This window comes from Cebidichthys violaceus, unplaced genomic scaffold (assembly GCF_023349555.1).
Source record: "Cebidichthys violaceus isolate CVI_PGR_0920_01 unplaced genomic scaffold, fCebVio1.0.p SCAF_17, whole genome shotgun sequence".
Lineage (NCBI taxonomy): Eukaryota > Metazoa > Chordata > Actinopteri > Perciformes > Stichaeidae > Cebidichthys > Cebidichthys violaceus.
The window spans coordinates 8,380,742-8,401,118 of NW_027176340.1; the positions used below are offsets into that span (position 1 = coordinate 8,380,742).

Consider the following 20,377-nt stretch of genomic DNA (forward strand, 5'->3'; position numbering starts at 1 on the left):
CCGGTGACAGTCATCAAATACAGGAAGCTGGGCTGTTTTGCCGTCAAAATTAAAAAGTAAAACGTGTGCGACAATAAAAGGAAAAGCCGGTTTTGGCACAAACAAGTCCAAAGTTGAGTCTCAAGTCTTTGATTCTTGACTTGCATGTCAAAACCATAGGTCAAAACTCGCAGGTCTTTTCGGCCCAAACAGGCATCAGATGTGTATTTTCTTTATGGAAACAGTTTGTTGAATTTTCAGCTGGATGTTGCAGCATGGCAATTTGCCTAATTTATTTATTTATTTTGATTAAGGTCAAGTCTTTGCGCATCTTGCCTTCACGTCTCAGCAGCCCCAACCACAGACCGACACAATTTAATTCTTCAGTTGCGAGAATAAATCACAAAACAATATTGTAAAACCGCTAATTCAACAAACCAGTGGGTATGTGTTGAACCCAATCATAATATTTGATTGCTGGGAATCTTATTTTGAAAATGTGAAGCGGAAAACTCTGGTCGTCTTCACGCTAGTGCGGTGAAATTGGAGTGAGGAGAGTTATAGCGCAAGTGACCCAGGAGCTGGAGAAGCTTCCATCAAGTTTCACTCATCCTTTTTTTTCCCCAGATAATAAACTAATCTAATTTACCCGTCCGTGGACCGGGACACCGTGAAACATGGCTGCCTTTTCAGCCTGGTTCTGGAACGAGAGGTTCTGGCTCCCACACAACGTTACCTGGGCGGATCTGGCAGACCCAGCTCCCGGGGTGGAGTACCCCAAAGCCGGACACTTGTTTACTGCCTTCCCGCTGGCTTTGGGGATTTTTGCCTTCAGGATACTTTTCGAAAGGTTCGTACTCGCTGCTTATGTCGGCGTTTTATTTGAAAGTGAGGGAGAAATTTCCTCACAACAACGGAGTGATGGGTCTGCTAGCGTCGGTAAACCCAACATCTTTAAACGTGTGTTAACTCGGGGATTTATTTTATCAAACTACACCTTCTCCTCATTTCTGTTATAGTTCTGCCCACCTAATACTGTTAAAAATATAATAATATTGTTCTCTCAACTACTTTTAAAGACAAATGTGTGTTAGAAATTCCCTTTAAACGTCGTCTCTCAAGGCTAGCATCACGTGTATGTAACACCGTTACAACTAAAGCTGTATTCATTGTGCCGGTCCGGCCTTCTCAAGACTCTCGTCTTTGATGTTTTGGTAGCTAACACCAGACTAGTTCAACAGTCATTGACCGTTATCCACTCTGTTTATGTCTTTAGCTGCCCTTAACTCATGCATGCACGCGTTGTAGGAAGTTCTGCTGCTTCTATACTTCCTCAGCTACTTATCACATATAAGGTCCATGTATCCATCCAGAATGCAACAGTGTCATGTCTTTTTACACACACACACACACACACACACACACACACCTTGTGTTAGTACACACTTGATAGCAGCACCCTGCATATGTCTTGTTACACAACCAAGCCTTAAGGCTTTATTCTTTGGCAAAGAAAAGAGGTGGATTTATGTCATTAGTTTTGCCCGTTGTTGCCTGAGCCTCTCTCTCATACTCAGATAATAGAACTTTTAGGGTGTTGAAAGCAATTGATGGCGGTGTCGGTCTGGTGTCACAAACAGGGCAGATGTATTTGCCGGATTCCTCAGAGACCTCACAATTCCTCCCTCAAAACAGAAGTTTTGGTGTCTTGTTTAGTCTAGACTATTTTCTCGTTTGATTTGCAGAAAGTATCACTCCAGTATGAACCTTAATGTGACCAATAAAGTTATTCTTATTCTTTCTTGTGTGCCGACACTGACAGTGGCAAAAGCAAAACCACATCCCCTCATTTGTTGACTGAGACTTTGACTGGGTGGCTTGACAGTGGTTTTTATTATTTATTTACCCACATGCGTTGAGGGAGGTTGAGCCTGTTTTGTGCAGTTTCACGATTAAAGTATTAGAGGAGTGTTGCATTGAATCCAATAACATTGACATTATGGCAGACTATATTCATGTCCCTAAACTCAAATGTCAGAGAGGACCCTTTAGAATATTGTTTCTGATTATAGACTTACTGATTATAGAGTTTTACTGGATGTGTCACTTAATGCTTTTCATTCTGTCACTGTTTAAGTAAGCAATTGCTATCTTATTTAGTTTGCTCAGTGTTGAAGCCATTCCAAGGTCAGAAAGATACTCAATACTGAGAGAGCATTTGTTCCATATCCCTCTCCCCTAATGTCACTGTGTCTGTGGTTGGACAAGCTTCAAGTAGAGTTTCTTTGAATGGATAGACGGTACACTTCCATTTCCTCTTGGCAAGGTGAAGCCCTGCTTTCCCAACTGCTCATTACCAAGGTTTCTGTTTTAAGACAACTGCATGGCTATAAAAATGATTTGATCTCGGTTCACAGAATTATAACGAGCTCAGGGTTCATCATTAGCCAGTTATCATTGTGTAAATTCTATGGTTGTCTGTCAACAAAGAGAAAAGTACAAGGACTACGCCTCCACTGTAACACACAATAATATATAGGAACACAGGCAACCATGTTTACCTGAGTCATTCTATGAACTCTTCCTGTAAATCTGAATTGAGTAGGTTGCAGGAGATGACGTGTTGTCACTCAGGTATGTTTTCTAGAGTTGGCCCCCATAGCTTCAAACACATCGTCCGGCTTTCTCTGTTTCATTTAGACACGGTCAAGTGGCTGTTAATGAGGAGCAGTCAGATGTCGGAGGTGTCGGAGAAGAGTCGCTGAAGTGTCCGGTGAGATGCTCGCCTGTGTCAGGTGTCAAAGCTCGGCTGCCTGTCTCTCTCTAACGCCACGGCGGTTTTATCAGAGAGCGGGAACTCTCTCACTGTGTGACGCCGACCCGCTCATTCATTTATTCAGCAGATAAAAACATCGCACCATAGCTTGAGTTCCTACTTTCTGCAGAAGATAAACACAGGCTTTGTCACACAGTGCACTTGATATAACACACACACACACACACACACACACACACACACTAACACACCTAGTGTATACTAGTGTACACCAGTGGTGGGCATGTATTTCATACCTGGGCCTTCAGTGCTGTCCTACTACAGTTGAACCACCTCCTAATAACCTCATTGTGACGCCAGCATGACGGGATGCTTCGTCATTAGCGGACAATGCATATAGTCAAAATCAATGTAATTAACACAATGACAAGAACGAACTCACCAGTCACACATATTTATATGACAACAAAGCAGGTAGAATAACATAAAACCCAAATAACACGACTCAACAGGCCTCTGCACATTCCAGCAAAACTGCGGCTGGCTAGTTTCACAACAGTCAGACTCACTGACCAATCAAGCCACACGTTAATGCTGACGTACTTGTAGGACAGCTAGAAGGCTCTGACACGTCAAAGAATACGGCCAACATGTCAAACTAAAAATCTGATTGGTTGAAGACTCTCACAATCAACAATATTGTCCCCATTTAACTTAAACTGCAAAGGGATTCACTTGTAAGTCTTGATTTTTTTTACCTAGAGACAGCATAGGGGTGAAATCTGATTGGATAAAAGCTCTACTTAAAACATGCTGTGCTGGAAGCAGCGCAACTGAGGAAGACAGTATGCAATGAGATAATATGCTAATGAGAAAAATATTTAGAATACATGTAGTGTATTTATGAAAAAAATGATAAAATAGCTATAACTTTGGGATTCTGTCAGTGTCTAGGAGAAGGCCTTGCTGGCCCTGACGGCCCACCACTGGTGTATACACACTTCAATATTTACTATGTCAGCTCTTGAGACAAACTGAATGCTTCATATGCTTCAGTTCTGATAGAGAACATATGATTTTCTCCAGTTTGCTGGCTGGATCACAATGGGATGATGTGAATAAGTGTAATAGTTAAACACTGTTTAATAGATTGATACTTGAACCAAGTCATGCCATGGGTTTTCCACCAGACAGCATGTGTCATTGAAAATACAATTATTAAATAACAGTGTATTTATAAACTTTTATTGTTTAAAATAATGTCAGCAGGGACTGTTGGCCCTTGGGCATTTTCACATTCTCAAATCTGGCCCTCTTTGAAAAACGTTTGCACACCCCTGGTTTAAAGTGTTTGTGCTCAGGTTAGATTTATTTGCATGTTGGTAATGCCAGTTAACCGACATTCCTAACTTACACAAGATTGGTTGGAGAAGAGTTGGTAGCAGCTTAAGTAACATTATTAACACATTACTAAACTGTCTCAATGTCACTTCAGTTTGATATTTAAGGTTAAATATTGGTTTAAATGTAAAATGTCCACTAAGGGCAACATGCTCCAGATAAAAGGGATATCATTTGTATTGTTTAATTTCATACTGAATATGATGGTTTGGAATTTAAATTGATCCCCAATGCAACACCCCACCTTTAGCTCTTAGAGACAGGTGATGTAGGGGCTGTTTCAGTGAATGTTGATAAAAATCAAAATTCATTGAATTCACTTATAAATGTTTCAACTACTGTTAAAATGAGAAGAGCATTTCACAGCTGTGATAAAGCTGTGCCGTTGAGTTTATTCAGTGAAATAGTGTTTCAACATTCAATCATGGATTCAAAGTTAACATTGATTAACACGGGCTATCTTGACTCAAGATTTCAGTCAAATGCTAGCAAATGCAGCAAAGAGCTAGTCTATGCTGCTGGCGATCGGCTGTGGGCTGCTATTCATCATTTATTCATCATTTGTAAACCGCTCTTAGTCTGGGCTCTCCCCTGAGACCTGTTTGCCTTGGGAGCCCCTACCAGGGGCAACTGCCCCAGACAACATGGCTCCCAGGATCACTGAGCCACTCAAACTCCTCCAACACGTTAAGGTGGCGATTCGCGGAGGAGAAAAATATTTCCCACACAAATTTGTGTGTGTGTGTATGTGTGTGTGTGTGTGTGTGTGTGTGTGTGTGTGTGTGTGTGTGTGTGTGTGTGTGTGTGTGTGTGTGGTGGTTAGAAGTGGGGATAGGTTAGAAGTGGGGACTAAAAAAACTGCAATGTCATCATCGAAGACTATAGAATGTCAATGACTGTGATGTTCCAAATGGTGATCACATGACACTTGGTCACATGACTTCTCCAGACTAAAAAACCTGCAAAATAGAATCACAAAAAGGGGAACTGTGTGAAGCCCAACGTGGCCTATGATAGGACGTTAACTTCGGCTACATCCACACTAAACCGGGGTTTTAGAACAGAAACGGTCTCCGTCCACACGGCATTCCAGCACTGTTTTTGGAATGATTTTTGTCCAGACTAACATGCCTGAAAATGACTATCACATGATTATCCACGTATGCTGGGCATGCGGTTACCGGTGTTAACAGGATGTAGATTGGTTGCTTAGTTACAGAAAATATATTGTATTAATAAAAGGTTTGTCTTCCTCTATAATCTTCCTCTATATACTCAAACAGACAACACACTTAATTATGATGCTGCAGGTCTTGCTCCATCTCTCTCTCTCTCTCTCTCTCTCTCACACACACACACACACACACACACACACACACACTCTGTGCTCACACAGGCATTCACACAGTCACACACTGACGAGTTAGAGATTTGATGGGGGTGTTCTAGCTCTACTCTAGTTATGCTCTCCTTTTTTTTCAAATGCTTTCATTTCTTAAGTCAAATTTGATTTTAACTATATTAATTTCAGCATCTTCAACTGACTTTCCCCCCTGTCAATGCTTGTACTTTGACACTTTCAACTGCAATGATTGGTCAGTCTACAGGACACTAACCGGCAAATATTTTGACAATCGATCAGTCATTTTTTTCAGCTAAAATGCCAAACAACTTCCCTGGTTCCAGCTCCTCCAGTGTGAGAATGTGATGCTTTTTGTCATGTAGGAAACCAAATATCTTTTCGGTCAAATTAAACAAGCTTGCCTTGGAGCCTCAGGAGGTGAGAAATTAAAACACACAGATTTCCCTATTTTCGGATATTTTCTTGAACAAACGATTCATTTATTAATTGTTAATGAAACTGTATGTAGTCGCAGCCTTACTTCCAACCCTATCAGGTCTCTGGTCTTTGTCTTTGAACAACAACCCCTCTTTAAAAGACCTTCTCCAACATCTTCCACTGTTCATACACCTTTTACCACAGCTGCTTTCAGTGCTTACGCTTGAAATACAACAAACATTAAAGTGAAACTTAAACTTCTTTCAGCACTTGCAGTTAAACTGCTTTTCTAGTTGTAGTCATGCTGTCTCAGAAGCCACAGAACCTGCTTGTATATCTAACTTAATCTTTGTCTTACAGCGTTATCTTTGACAACTGCAGTCTGTCATGATGCCCTAAAGATGACATTGTCAGTCAGGAAGAATAGTTACACCTCTGGTGGACAACCTGAGAGTATCAGATATCTTCTCCCTAAATGTTGCTAAATCAAAGTCATTTACACTTCTCCAGCCTCTGTCTTCAGACATATTTGTTTTTGTTCTTGAAAGGCTGCGTTCTCGCACATAGTTATGAACCGCAGGATTCCTCTTCTACCTGATTAATGCAACGGCTTTCCTCAGCAGCCCGAGCAGGCTCCTCCTCTTCTACACCAGTTTGTTCTTGTTTGATTACGATCATCTCTTTGCTCTTGGCAGTGACTTTGTAGATGGGGGCAGTCAGGCTGTTGTTTTTGTGTGGGTGCAAGTCTTGGACCTTCTAAGCCGTGTCATGGGTTGAACGGTGTTAAGACTACAAATTGGGACGTGCATGAGATTATGAGTGGTTTGCCATGTAATCTGTTGTTGCCCGTTTTTGACTGTTTTCCCATGAAGTAAGAGCCAAGTATTCTCTCTGTCAAAAGGAAGTGAGGGTAGACACTCAACAAAAATGTTGATGTGATGCATCAAACATCCTCCTTGCATCCGCGTTACACAAACCATTCTGAGCCGCTTGGTAGCATGCTTTTGATGTTGGACATAAATAGATTATCTTGCATCTTTTGCACCTTTCGGTGGACAGCAGCCACACCGATGAGCACTGATGGCTCAGGCTGGCAGGAGGTTATATCTGTCGATCGTGAATGAATTGAATGGCCTGTGCTTACAAGAGAACCTAGACTGTTGCCACATCAGCTGATGGTTTACCTTACAGTTTCGTAGAGAGATTGTTCGGTAGCTAATGCAGCTACTTGAAGCCCAACCACTGAGTAAACTCAGGGTGAACCAGACCAAGAAGCTGCATCACATTCATACCTGTGCCGCCCTTAAGCTCCTGTGTGTCATTAAGTGTTAACAGTGAAATGTAGATTGCACTGTAGATTGCCCTGTGTAATTTTTAACAACAATATGCCACATGAAACCATGAAGCTGCTTATTGCAGGGAGACGATAATACAACAGGGAGGGCAAGAAGTGTGAGCAGCTTAATGTCAGACTCAACGCATTGTTTTTCTTTTTCCTTGTCATAATGGAACAGGCTATTTTATGGTGAGCGTCAGATTCCTCACCAGCAACCATCTCCTTAAACAGCACTTAGACAATGGAGGCTTCATCATTTCAAGGATTCCTCTACAGTTCAAAACTGGCTCAGTATTTTTTTAAGAAATACTTCTCACGGAACTGATTACATCTTGTTGACGTGATGATCGACTGATGAAGATGTAGATAAACACTTACAAGAAGAGGCTCAAGACTGTCAAAAATCAAATAGTTGCAAAAATGTTGGAAAAACAATGACAAAAAAAATAAAAGTAACCTTAAAATATACCCTTTTAAAAACAGGGTACAAAAGAATATGACACTGGACACTGCAAACATGGGTGCACATTATTTCTGGGTGTTGAAGTTGTCATGTTGCCCTATTGCTGCTATTTGGAGCCTCCAGCCAGTCCCATCATTGTTGCACAATGGTGTTTTGTTAATTTGTTAATGGGAAATTCATCTCTTTCTGCATTCTTCTGCAGAGCGACTGCAGACACAATTTGAAACATTTTTCATTTAAATAATTAGTTTATGAATCCTTGTGACTATGTGACTTTCTGTGACCAAGTGACCATGTGACTATGTGACTTCCTGTGACCATGTGACCATGTGACTATGTGACTTCCTGTGACTACGATGTGACTACGATGTGACTACGGATTTCTTAAGTGAAGGAAAACCCATTGAGGAAACCGTTATGTGTTTGTGGAAGTTGGTGAATATGAAAGGAAAACCAAGAAGACATCCAGAGCTTTAGAGCATGTCGGTAGGCACTGCTGCATCAAGTTTAATCATCCCCATTTGTTGATGTAAATAAAAATAAAATAAGCCCAAGTACACATGTTAAACAAATTTGAGATTGACCTTGTAGACACTGAGCTACTTTTGTCCAAAATAGCATTATTTTTTGTAGCTTCCTCTAGACTGAAGCAGATGAAGCTGTGGTGCTTTATGACTCTACCGTTGTATCTGTGCGGTGAAGTCTGTGTCAGTGGAGCAGAAGACCCTTTTCTTCATGTTAGAGAGACATGTTCATGTTCACAGATTCCACAGACCACAGGAATGTTTCCTTTAAGAGTTTCTGTGTATATTTTTGCAGCACCCACAGTGATAAACGTGTAAATGATTGATTGAGCCTCTTTTGATTCTCCTTGATCATAAAACTTTATTTCAGTGTTTTAAGTAGTAATATTAATTCATACTTATATGGCTATGCTGGTAGTTGTGATAAAACAGAGTCATCTCAAGCCACAACACAACATTCTTACACTACACTATACAACACCAAAAGCTACTTGAAGCTCCTGTTCTGCCTCTTGATAACTCAAAGCTATGATTTCGGAGGTCATTGTATTACTAAGCACAGAGACCTGTTGTTGCAGCCGAGCGACCTGCTCATGTATCACTCGGAGACCAAAATCCAGCCCATAATACTGAACCCGACTCACAAGAAGCTGCTTCATTTTAACCTGTATTCTGTGTTTGCTATATTTGAGCTACGCCTTCCTCAAAATGAAGGATCTATGGCTTCTATGGACATGAAAGAAGGCCTTCTCACAAACGAATATGTATGGCCTTAAGCCTACGTAGTATAAATGCCTGTAATGGCTAATTCAGTCATAATGCAGAACAGAACTACAAGCAGGGGTCTTGCACGGTCATAATGTTCTCATCATGAAGGAGGCATCGGCCTGGGGGATTTTAAGAAGCTCCCACTCAGCAGGTTTATGCTTTTATATTATCCTTTATTAGATGTCAGCCCGCCAGGCTTATGCAACACATTACCTACACTCTCTGTCTATGTTTTCCTGCTGGAAACACGTGACACAGTCAGAGAGAGACAGAGATGAGAGAGAGAGAGAGAGTTTGTAAATAACATTTGAAAGTAACCAAACCTGACCTGAGCTGGAAGAGTCAAACAGCTGATGTAGTCGTGGCAGTAGCGCTGGCGGTTGCGTTGTTGTGCGTCACAATACTTCAAGGTGCCCTGTGGCGTTTTCTTGGAAACAAACGAGTTCAGTTTACATTCAGTGTTTTTGTCACCGTAAAGCAATGTATCCTCGAGGTCTCACGATTTCCTTCTTCACAAAACATTTGCAAAGACAATTTTTCAGTAGGATTCTTTTTTTTTTATATGCATGAAGGAACCGTGGTTATCCGTCTGATCACGGATTGAATGCTATTTTAAACTCGGGCCAAACAGATCCTTAAGTTTTCCTGTCAGAGAGTTAGTTGACATGTTTTAACAGCATCGTGTGACCATTCATCACTCCCATTTTCACCTCTGCCACAGGTTTATTGCCAGTCCATGTGCCCGGACTCTCCACATCCAACCAGGTTTTGGACGGAGAGCTCAGCCCAATGCTGTGCTGGAGAAGGTGTTTACATCCATCACCAAGGTTTGTCTTCCTCCTCCCTTTAAAGAAGCATTTGTGTCAAAGATACTCAAAGACTAATCTATGATTACAGAGTTAATCATAAGTGTTAAACATAGGCTGCCTCCACAACATAGCACTGTACTCCATTACATTTGGGTTTAGTTACATGGAACGATAGATGTTTAGGCTGATGTGAGGCATCACTTTTTGCTTGGTTTTAAGGCTCCTCTGCGTTATTTGAACGCCAAGTCAGAGTTTGGATGTTGACTTGAACACTATAAGTCAGAAAAAGTATGAAAGCTCTACTTAAACAACGGTTCAATAAACAACATAATGAAAGTAACATGGTCTACAGAGGGCCTCATGTTTAAATACCTGCCATATAACTGTTCCCAGTTTGATTCTAGCTGTGGGAGCCTTGTTGCACATTGTATACATCTCTCTCTCTTCCATTTCCACTCTGTCCACTCTCTACTACTAAAACGTAACATGGTCCTGACAAAAAAACTCTTAACTAGCTAAAACAAAGCGTGTCTCAAAAGCTTCATGTTTTGTGCCTGCAAGATTTACAAGAATGCATATTGCTGTTAGACAATATTGATATCAACCACAGTGGGGGAGAAAAAAAAGAGATTTGTATCAGCGTCATTAAAACAGTATTAGAGCAGTCCTGTCTCCAGTCGCACTGTACATTGGGCTTCCACTTTCTTATTTTACTGTTTTCCTCTGTAAATCAGTTTGATTTGAAATAGTCTACCTTTGAAACAAATAACATGTCGCAGACATCATATCATAACATAACATCAAATTCTACCCAAGACTACAATGTACACTCTACAAGACCATAACCTGTCTGTCATGACATCAGATGCTAGAGTTCAGTGGAACTAAACTAAACCCTGCTAAGTGGAAAACCCACCTCTTCAGGAAGTGCTACCCTGAGCCTTCCACTTAGCACCTATTGTTTTCATACTAGCTTGTTGCACTTATTGTATTCATATTACTTATTGCACTAACTGTTTTTCTTGTTTCTGCGCTGTACTTTGGCTCTGAGTTATGCTCTGCTTCATGCTCTTAGATGCTTGTTTGGAAAAGGAAATGTACTTATGACTTCTGGTGACTAGTAGTTCTTTTGATTACCAATGTTGATGCACTTATTGTAAGTCGCTTTGGATAAAAGCGTCTGCTAAATGACTGTAATGTAATGTAATGTAATGTAAAAGGTTGTGTGATTAAGTGCAGGCTAAATCCAGAGAATGAAACATTTATTAAGTGTTCGTTAATAATTCAATTATGAACAAGATGACGGATTTAGTTTTGACTGCATTCCACTGAAGGAACTAAACTTGAGTACAGACACGTATGAGGAAACTATTGTGCAAGGGCAAATGAAACTTTTACAGCACAGATCCCTGATGATTCTTGTGTTTGTTGACCTCACATGCTCCCACTGAGAGTGTGATCCTGAGAGTCTCAGAGATTAAAGTAGAAAATCAAAGATGAGTGGCTTGCTCTTTACTTTTCTCTGCACAGAATCCAGACTCTCGCCATCTGGACGGACTCTCCAAGCAGCTGGACTGGGAGGTGCGAAAGGTCCAGCGTTGGTTCAGACAGCGCAGGAACCAAGATAAACCCAGCACGCACACTAAGTTCTGCGAGAGCATGTAGGTTAATCCCTTTTGTGTTCACCTTTGACCTCTCTGCAGGCTTGAGCACACAGCGGTTGTGTTTTCTGTGCAGGCGTGGTGTGGTGTTGTCTGTGGATGTGTATGTATGTTTCTGAATTTCTATTGAAGGTGGAATGCGGACATTTAGTTCTTTATTTTTTGAAGGCTGTTTATTGTTAGGACTTGGTTAGATTTCAAATAAGATTCAAGAATCCAGTTGTGTTAGAATCAGGATTGTGGCAGGTAGGGGCAAGTAGATGCAAACCGTATATTTTATTTAATATGTGCTGACTCTCTCTTAAACCAGCCCTATTTTCTGGACCATAATTCCTTCTTGTTTACTTGTAGGTGGAGGTTTACATTTTATTTGTGCATATTTACCTATGGGTTCCGGTTTCTGTGGCAGGTGAGCACATAATCAGATCAAGCTTGGATTGGAAGCATAAACAGGGGGGATTGGGGCTTTTTGCATTGTTTGTTCTTTCATTGATAATATTTTTTGATTGGCTGGGTATATTCCAAACATAAAAGCCTCACAGATTGTTTGCTGGACTAATCTGTATTTTTTGTTTTAGTGTCCTTGGATGTGGGATACAAAACTCTGCTGGTATGGTTATCCTTATCAGGTATGATACAGTTCTAATCCTTGTCTATATAATCTATAATGCAAGCAAACACAACAACTACAGCCTCAGAAAATCCCTCTAAATATAACCAACAAAGCTTTTATTGCAGGGCTATTGTATTGGACTGCGTGACTTTGTGCCTAATAAACTGGTGCACAGTTATCCATGAAAAGCCGTTCTGTATCACTTTACACTTGAGTAAAGTGATACCGACCATGACAGAAGAACCATTGTCATATTCTCTTCGCTGCCTTCTTCCTGTTATAAATGATGTCATAAAAAGCAGTCTGACAAGTTTAATCATGCAATGGTCTTGTTGCAGATATACTGGTGTGAGTGTATAATGCTGGCTAAATGTCTTTTGCAGATTTCAGTCACAGACAGGCCCACTGTTAACATTTCCACCAACTCAAGCTCATGTTCACATTCATATTTGTTCAGATTACAGCTGCATACAGTTAAAGCCTTCTGTTGGTCTGAGGCTGGTTCAGGAGGGCAGAGATTTAAACCCTCACACACTACAAACAGCAGACTGTCCATCCTTACCTGCCTTTTATTATGAAATGAGGGAATGTATATATATATATATATATATATATATATATATATATATATATATATATATATATATATATAGACTGAACCCAGTTTAAGACACAACACAATTCACTGGCCAGCAGGACTTCTCTAGCTTTGTTGATGAAGTGACTTTGGACATCATGGTTCACTGGGTCAGAAGGTGTGATGAGCACAGTGGTGGTCACACGTCATTCTTTCACTCTTAATACTGCGTGATGTCCAGTACAGTTTGTGTTGGAAAATGTTTTTAAAGGTGGTTTATTCAAAATTCAAAACAAAAACGCACTAACATACAAGGCCGGTTTAACTCAGATTAAAACACAAAGAGGTAGATGTTACTCCACTATATCTTTATATCGCAAATATTTGTTTGCTGCTATATAAATGCTTTGAATTTCAAATTTAGCACCTTTTTAAAATGAATACAAATTCTTATTTGAACTTGTCTCACCTGTCTGTCTCTTCAGGTCATGACTCCGGGTCTTTACCGCTACTATGTGATAGAGCTGGCCTTCTACTGGTCACTCATGTTCTCCCAATTCACCGACATAAAGAGGAAGGTGAGCGCAACAATGCTGTCTTTGTTTGATTAGATCGCAGTGGATACGCCACAGTGAAACCTCTCCCTGTCTATTGTACGTGTGACGCAAAGTTTGTCAAATGTATGCGCATAACTGCATCAAGATCTAGTTATGGAAGGTCACATGTTTTTGTTTTTTGGGAAGGGGGGCGGGACTCAGCTGGCACTGCTCCTTCTGTGAATGCTTTGTATTTTCAGCACGAGGGCACCCATCGTCATGTGACTGCAGGGCGGAGCAGGCCTAACTCTATTAGAATTACAGAAATTCCTCTCAATGCCAGCCTGTTAGTGACAGACACTTGCCTTTAATGTTTTAGATGTCTCATACAGCAAATATCTGGAATGGGAAGCAGGAAAAGTAGGCCAGTGACAATTGTTTTAATTAAGAGTCGAGGCAGCTTGCCTGATTCCACATTCGGTGCAATATATAGAATCTACATGATGTGATGTTCAGAGGAGGCAAATGGAGTTCCTGCTCAGCAGATTGCTTCACTAGATTTGTGTACATCAAGCTTTTATGAACATGGACGTTGCACGTCACTGGATTTACAAACTCTCAAAGTCTTTCTAGTTGGATCTTGAGTGTTTATCTAATCCCCCACAGTCGAGAGAAGTCAGCCTGAACTGTGGCAAAAGTGTTAAAATGTCTTAAGCAAAAGTGTAACAATGCACTTCAGCGTCTGTGCTGTTGTAGAGACCAGCAGGCCAATAAAACGGCTGGATGTATGTTGAATTAAGAGATAAGATAAGATAGATACACTGTTGTTGATCCCTAGAGGGTAAATTCAGTACAGAAACGAGATCAGATAGAAAATGTAAAGAGTAAATAATAAGAGGTGTGAAACTAAAATAACAATAGAAGTACAAATAGGAATGGTGACATGAAACAAGAGAAAAATTAAGACTGTATATATATAGAGAGTTGGTTGGAAATATGGAGCAATCAGACCTCCCCCCCCCCACACACACACACACCTCAGGTCCTTGGTTAAGAGTGATTGTGTGTTTGTTGTGATGGCTCCCACCACAGAGAAATCACCTTGCTTCCTCCGGGACTTCTTTTGCATTTCCACTTAATTTAAAAAATGTTTCCATACATTTGCATCACCAACAAAGCTGCCGCCTTCGATCTCTATCTAGTTGCATTGTCTGTCTTCCTTATCGTTGTAGCTACAGCCATTCATTCTGTGTAGTTGATGACAGCTTATGTTGTTATTGTGTTATGTATATATATATATATATATATATATATATATATATATATATATATATATATATAGTTTGTTGTACAAGGGCTGTGGGTTATCATGATTATTTTTACATTGAGCAGTGCTAAATGCTTTGTGACAATGTTTTAGAAGATTTTCTTTTTCTTTTTTTTGGCATTTTGTCTTTATTGATAGTGACAGTGCAGAGGGAAACATGAGGCAGAGAAAAAGGTGCGACACACAACAAGAGTCTTCAGCCGGAATCAAACTGGGGTTACATGTGTGTGTCTTAACTGCTAGTTCACCAGGATGCCCCCCCCCACCCCCACCCCCCACCCCCCACCCCCACCTACTAGTCCACTTTTAATTCTCACTAGCATTTCTTTTGTAACACAACAGTTAATGCCCTCAACGGCAAAACAGAGAAGTGTGAATTGTGTTAAAATACACTCAAGACAAGTTTACAAGTAAACAATCAGTGTACATGTATGGTAACTCTCTCTCTCTCTCTCTCTCTCTCTCTCTCTCTCTCTCTCTCTCTCTTTTTTTTTTTTTCTTTTCTTTTCTTTTCTTTTCTAATTTCAGGACTTCCTGATAATGTTCATCCATCACCTGGCGACAGTTAGCCTGATCAGCTTCTCTTACATCAACAACATGACGCGAGTAGGGAGCCTCGTGATGTGTGTACACGATGCCTCAGACTTCCTGCTGGAGGTCAGTCAGACAGTGATGGGTAGTATTGAAATAACCAGACCGTACAATGTTTAAAGCAACTAACTACAAATCAAATGTACTGTACTTCACTTTACTTCTGGACATTTTACGGTTACAGACTGATCCTTTCCAGCTGGTCCTCATACTTATTACTTTATTCACATGTATTCTCTCAGAGTAAAAGGGGAAGGTTTATCTAATGAACTATCTACTATTAGTGTATAACGTGATCTCAAATCAGAACAGGGTTTTGCCGTTTTTACAGCACATTATTGGACAGAAGTTATTGCTAATATGCTGATACATTAATACTAAAGACAAGGAAGATATAGGAACATGTGACTGCTGTTGACACAGTTATTATGTAGCCTCAGCTTTTACAGTTACAACAGTAGTTTCCTCTTTGGATATTGTTCAATTGTGATTACTGTCTAGTGTTTCCAGTCACTTCCTCGTGGCTGAGATCCAAATAGACTGTCGGTATCAACACAGGAATTAAAATAATACAAAAAAGACGCTCTACATTAAACTTCTAATGAACTGTTATTTTGTTTTCCAACAGGCGGGTAAGCTGGCCAACTATGCCAAGTTCCAGCGCTTGTGTGATTTCCTCTTCATTGTGTTTAGTGTGGCATTCTTCATCACACGACTAGTTATATATCCTGTATGGTGAGTTCTCAGTTACTCTCCACTTCAGAGTGAATATTATAACTACTCTGCCATAACATTTGTGAATGTATTAATGCACAAGAGCTCATCTGTATTTTTTTAAAGAAATCATCTGGCTTTAGCTCTGAAGGTGGCTGAGCTAAGGTTGTGCAAATGTGTGCATAACACTGTCTTTGAGCTTTGTAAGAACAAGCTCGCACAGACAACCATGTAATCCTACATAATCTGTTTTAGATAGAGATTGCTGAACTCTGTCAAGGCTGAAGGGTTACTAAAATAATAGTCCAAATGTTCAAGTCTTTAATCAACATATTGTATTCAATTAAGGATTCTTCAATCCATACAGTATTAACATGTATTAATTAACTGAATTTAGGCCAAAGATACTGCACACATGTAAAGCAAAACGTACAATCGTTGTCAAAGGACAGGCTGACATTATTCATTGTAGGTAGCTAGCTAATGTTAGTTTATAACATTAAGTTGACCACTAAATACGTTTATTAAAACTTAAATCAGCTGATGGCTCGTTCGGTATAACGTCACCAACACATAGTAACAATGAGCGCTTCATCTCAAAATAACGCAGTTTTGATCATTTTTCACTTATTATTTTACACAGTTTATTTTCATCTGTTGCGGTGAAACTAGTGCATGCGTACGTGGAGAACTGTAAGTCTGCAGGGTGATGGATTTCAGTACATATCCTGAAGTTGCAATTAGTAACATTGGTCAACCTGTACTTTGCAAACATGGAGAAAGCCACCAAGCTCTGCTGTTTAGAATTAACATTAAATAAAGTGATGCAACTATCAGCAGTTGGTTAATCAAATGAGGCGATTTCCAGGACACCTAACAGCTTCATCATTTTAACCAGAGCATGCAGAGGTGTGTGCTAAGTGGGTTTGGATAGCAACCGTTCCTCGACAGAGACCTGTATGTCCAAGCGAGCCCAACCTCCAGAGAGACAAACAATAGGGAACCTATCATTGACGAAAGTAACCCGAGCAGCTATATTCAGTGTCTTAGTGTGGATGAGTGATAAAGCTAGTGTTGCCGCTACAGCTACTGGACTGAAATCCATCCCTCTGCTGGGGGAGGTGGGCCTGTTGATAACCTTCTGTCACTCACCTGGATTTAAAGGAAGACGTGACCTCACCAACCACTCACCTAACATTACAGTCGAGCTATGTTACCCGCCTGATTGGTTGCCATTGGCACCTAATTGGGAGTTATATTGTGTACCTTCATAATGGGCCTCTTTTAGAAGAGTGCTGGTTTATAATATGTTTAAAGTACAGCTCGACTACCTTCACATCTACTGGTCTTGTGGTTTTCCAGGGTCCTGAACTCCACTATGTTTGAGAGCTGGGCCATAGTCGGGCCGTACCCGTCCTGGTGGCTCTTCAACTTCTTGCTGCTGGTCCTCCAAGTGCTGCATATCATCTGGTTCTACCTCATAGCCCGTATAGCTGTGAAAGCTATGCTGCGGGGCAAGGTGGGTCACAGCACAGACACATTACGGAGAAGTACTGTAACGTAGAGCTGAGACAAGTTATCGATCAGTAGATCCACAGAAAATTCCTTACTGTTTTGACAATTGTTCCAGCCACTGAAATGTGAAGATGTGCTCCTTTCTGTTATCTAAAATAAAATAAAATAAATTAGATATATTTGGATTTTAGGCTACATAACACGACATTTAATGATCCCTAGGTCTCTCAAAAACAGTAGTGGGTCCAATATTTGCTGACATTTTGTTGACCACATGATTATTTCCTTTAGCGGCAGATCAGTTAATAATGAAAATCCTCATTAGATGCAGCCTTACTGTAATGAGCTGCTGAGGGATTTGACATCCTACACATGCCAGCTATCTCTGCAGCAGAGCAATTGTTTGTTTTTCAGCTACTAGAACCTGCAAATACTCAGGTTCTGTTTTCTGGTGAGAATTTATTTTAATTTCTCTTCAGTGTGATGTCATTTCATAAAGTACAATGCAGCTCAAACTCTATCCAAAGTGGCCTAGATAAAAAATGTTTTAAAAACATTTCACGTGATTCAGAACTCTTCTTCAATGTTTTTGTGTCAGAAAAGATTAACAAAAAATTCCAACATCGACTTGGAAGGGCTATAAAAAACACCAAATAAATATATTTGTCTATTACAAGAATGTTTACTGAAATTTAAACATAACTAGCTATTTGTGTTGATGAATCTGCTACATTATTCCCCCAGCTGTCCCTGACTCGTTTCATTCTCTCTGCAGACGCCGTTTGCTTCCTCTCCCTCTGGAAAGAGAGAGGGAGACGCCGTCTTTCTGTCTGTCTCCGCTACTCTCTCGCTTCTTCTCCGTTTGCTTTGTCCACTTGAGACCTTTACCTTCTCTGTTTCTGGCTGTAAGTTTCTGTCCGCTGTGATTCCTGTGATTCCTTTCACACATCTTAATTTCATCTGTCCTGTCGGTTTCAGTTTAGCTGCAGTGGGTTTAAATTAAACAGCTGTTACAGTAGACCAACACTTAGATTTTACTGCACTTACAAAGACTAAAAGTAATGTAGTGATAGCTTCATGAATGTCAGGTATGTCCAACTGTTCCTCATTAGGCAGGAGGGTGATGAAATTGTCCGGCACCACCACTGTGTGGTTATGATGAACACCAATGATTTGCATGAATAAGAAGTTTGTGGGGCTTGAAGCTGAAATACACCTGTCATGAGACTAAACCACTGGTTCCCAAACATACCGTTCTGAGTTACTGAGTTAGTTTTATGCTACTTTATACTTCACATGTCAGAGGCAAATATTGTACTTTTTAATTCTACTACATTTGTATGTAACTGTAGTTACTTTACATATAAAGATTTTAAAAGCCTGCAAAAATATAATGCAATCCATCGTTATTCAGTAAATGAAACCACTGCAACAATATAATAAAATTGTAAAATTAGCTCTACAGCATCCAGCTACAATATCAAAATGCATCTTATGTTACTGTATATTAATACTAATAATTATGATAATTATGTAATTTTGGCATCATAGTGAGTTTTTCTGGATGATACTTTCCCTTAAGTAAGATTTTTAATGTTTTGAGTTTTACCTGTAAAAGTATTATTTGTTTAGTTTGTGGTATTTCTACGTTTACTCTAGTAAATTATCTTAATACTCATTTGAATTTGTCATTTGCTCTTGGTTAATTATTTTTCTTATCTACAGATGTATATTTTTTGGTTTATTTATCAATACACCCTTCACTCAACTCCTATAAAACCCTAGAGTCTCATGTTGTATCTGTAAAAAAAATAGTCACAACACGTCATATGACAAAAAGATGAGCTTCACAAATTTTTAATTTATAGCAGTGTTTGTAATGATGATTACGTTACTTTTCATTCAGTCTGTGCATTATTTAGTCAAACCTCTGTCGTGCTTATTTCTGTTAAAACAATAATATCCCGTTTCCTCTGCCATCTGCCTTCAAGGTGTGCAACGATGTACGCAGTGACATTGAGAGCAGCTCAGAGGAAGAGCCCGACACGCCCACAGAAGACCCGAGGGCCTTTTCTCATTCTCCCAAGGCAGAAAACGGCACTAGGGGCCACTGTGTCGCTGCCAAAGACGGAGTGCAGAACCACAATAGCTGGTGACAGGAAGCTGGGAGCCCCCTGCAGTTGGTCCCTCACAACGTCTCCAACAGCTTTGTCTTTTGACATTCCCTTGACGTCCAAGGCGCACACACACATGCATGCACACACACACACACACACACACACACACACACACACACACACACACACACACACACACACACACAGTCTGCTATCACACAATACACTGACGGTGAGTGCACAGACTCACGAACTGATGATGATCACTGACATCCGCTTTGAAGAGCCCTGTACTGACTTGTACGAGGCAAATGATTTGCGGAGTCTTATTTCTTAAATGATGGGATGTTATTTTGTGCTGAGCTTGGCGGCAGTTGTTGATTGGTTTCAATGTTCTCTCCCAGTTTTATTGGTCAGATGAACTTGGATTAATTTTTGTGTTACTTCACACTGGATCACAAAGGGCAGAAAACACTACTCTCTGGAAGCTTGTTGCATTTCCAATCCCTTGATGTTACAGCAGGTAAACATCACCTGCATTATATAAATAATGTATAAATAATGTTTAAATAACTGTTATAGTGGTGGTTTTATCAGCTCTTAAAGGGCACCTGCTGTGTGTGACCACAAGTACACACTTGAAATTTGAACAGCAGCAGTTTCTGCCTTCTGCGATTTATTGTGGATTTGTCCTTTTAACAACGTTGTTTGGCAACTTTGACTTAATGTTTATTTCAGTTTTTTAGTTTTTTTTTTACTACTTCTTCCAAGACCAAATGCTTATGAAATTGTTAATCACTGCCTACACAGGAATCCAGGTATGAGGACTATACTCACTTGAGTGCCTTGTAAAAATATATTTCCAAATATATTCTGTTGATGAAAGAGGC

General features: G+C 40.1%; 1 protein-coding gene across 2 annotated transcripts; it reads left to right on the forward strand.

The window, feature by feature from the left end:
• Positions 1 to 537: 537 nt before the first annotated feature.
• On the forward strand, positions 538 to 20,375 carry cers5 (ceramide synthase 5). 2 transcript variants are annotated; one of them, XM_068712461.1, is made up of 11 exons: positions 538 to 829; positions 9,749 to 9,854; positions 11,367 to 11,497; positions 11,849 to 11,906; positions 12,076 to 12,126; positions 13,173 to 13,265; positions 15,079 to 15,207; positions 15,770 to 15,876; positions 17,218 to 17,374; positions 18,146 to 18,275; positions 19,362 to 19,465. In XM_068712461.1, the coding sequence occupies exons 1-11, from the start codon at positions 657 to 659 to the stop codon at positions 19,382 to 19,384; spliced, it is 1,158 nt and encodes a 385-aa protein (XP_068568562.1). In that variant the 5' UTR covers positions 538 to 656; the 3' UTR covers positions 19,385 to 19,465. The 2 variants fall into 2 exon arrangements, with proteins under 2 accessions (XP_068568562.1, XP_068568561.1); XM_068712460.1 differs by lacking the exon at positions 18,146 to 18,275 and having other exon boundaries at positions 19,362 to 20,375.
• Positions 20,376 to 20,377: the final 2 nt, after the last annotated feature.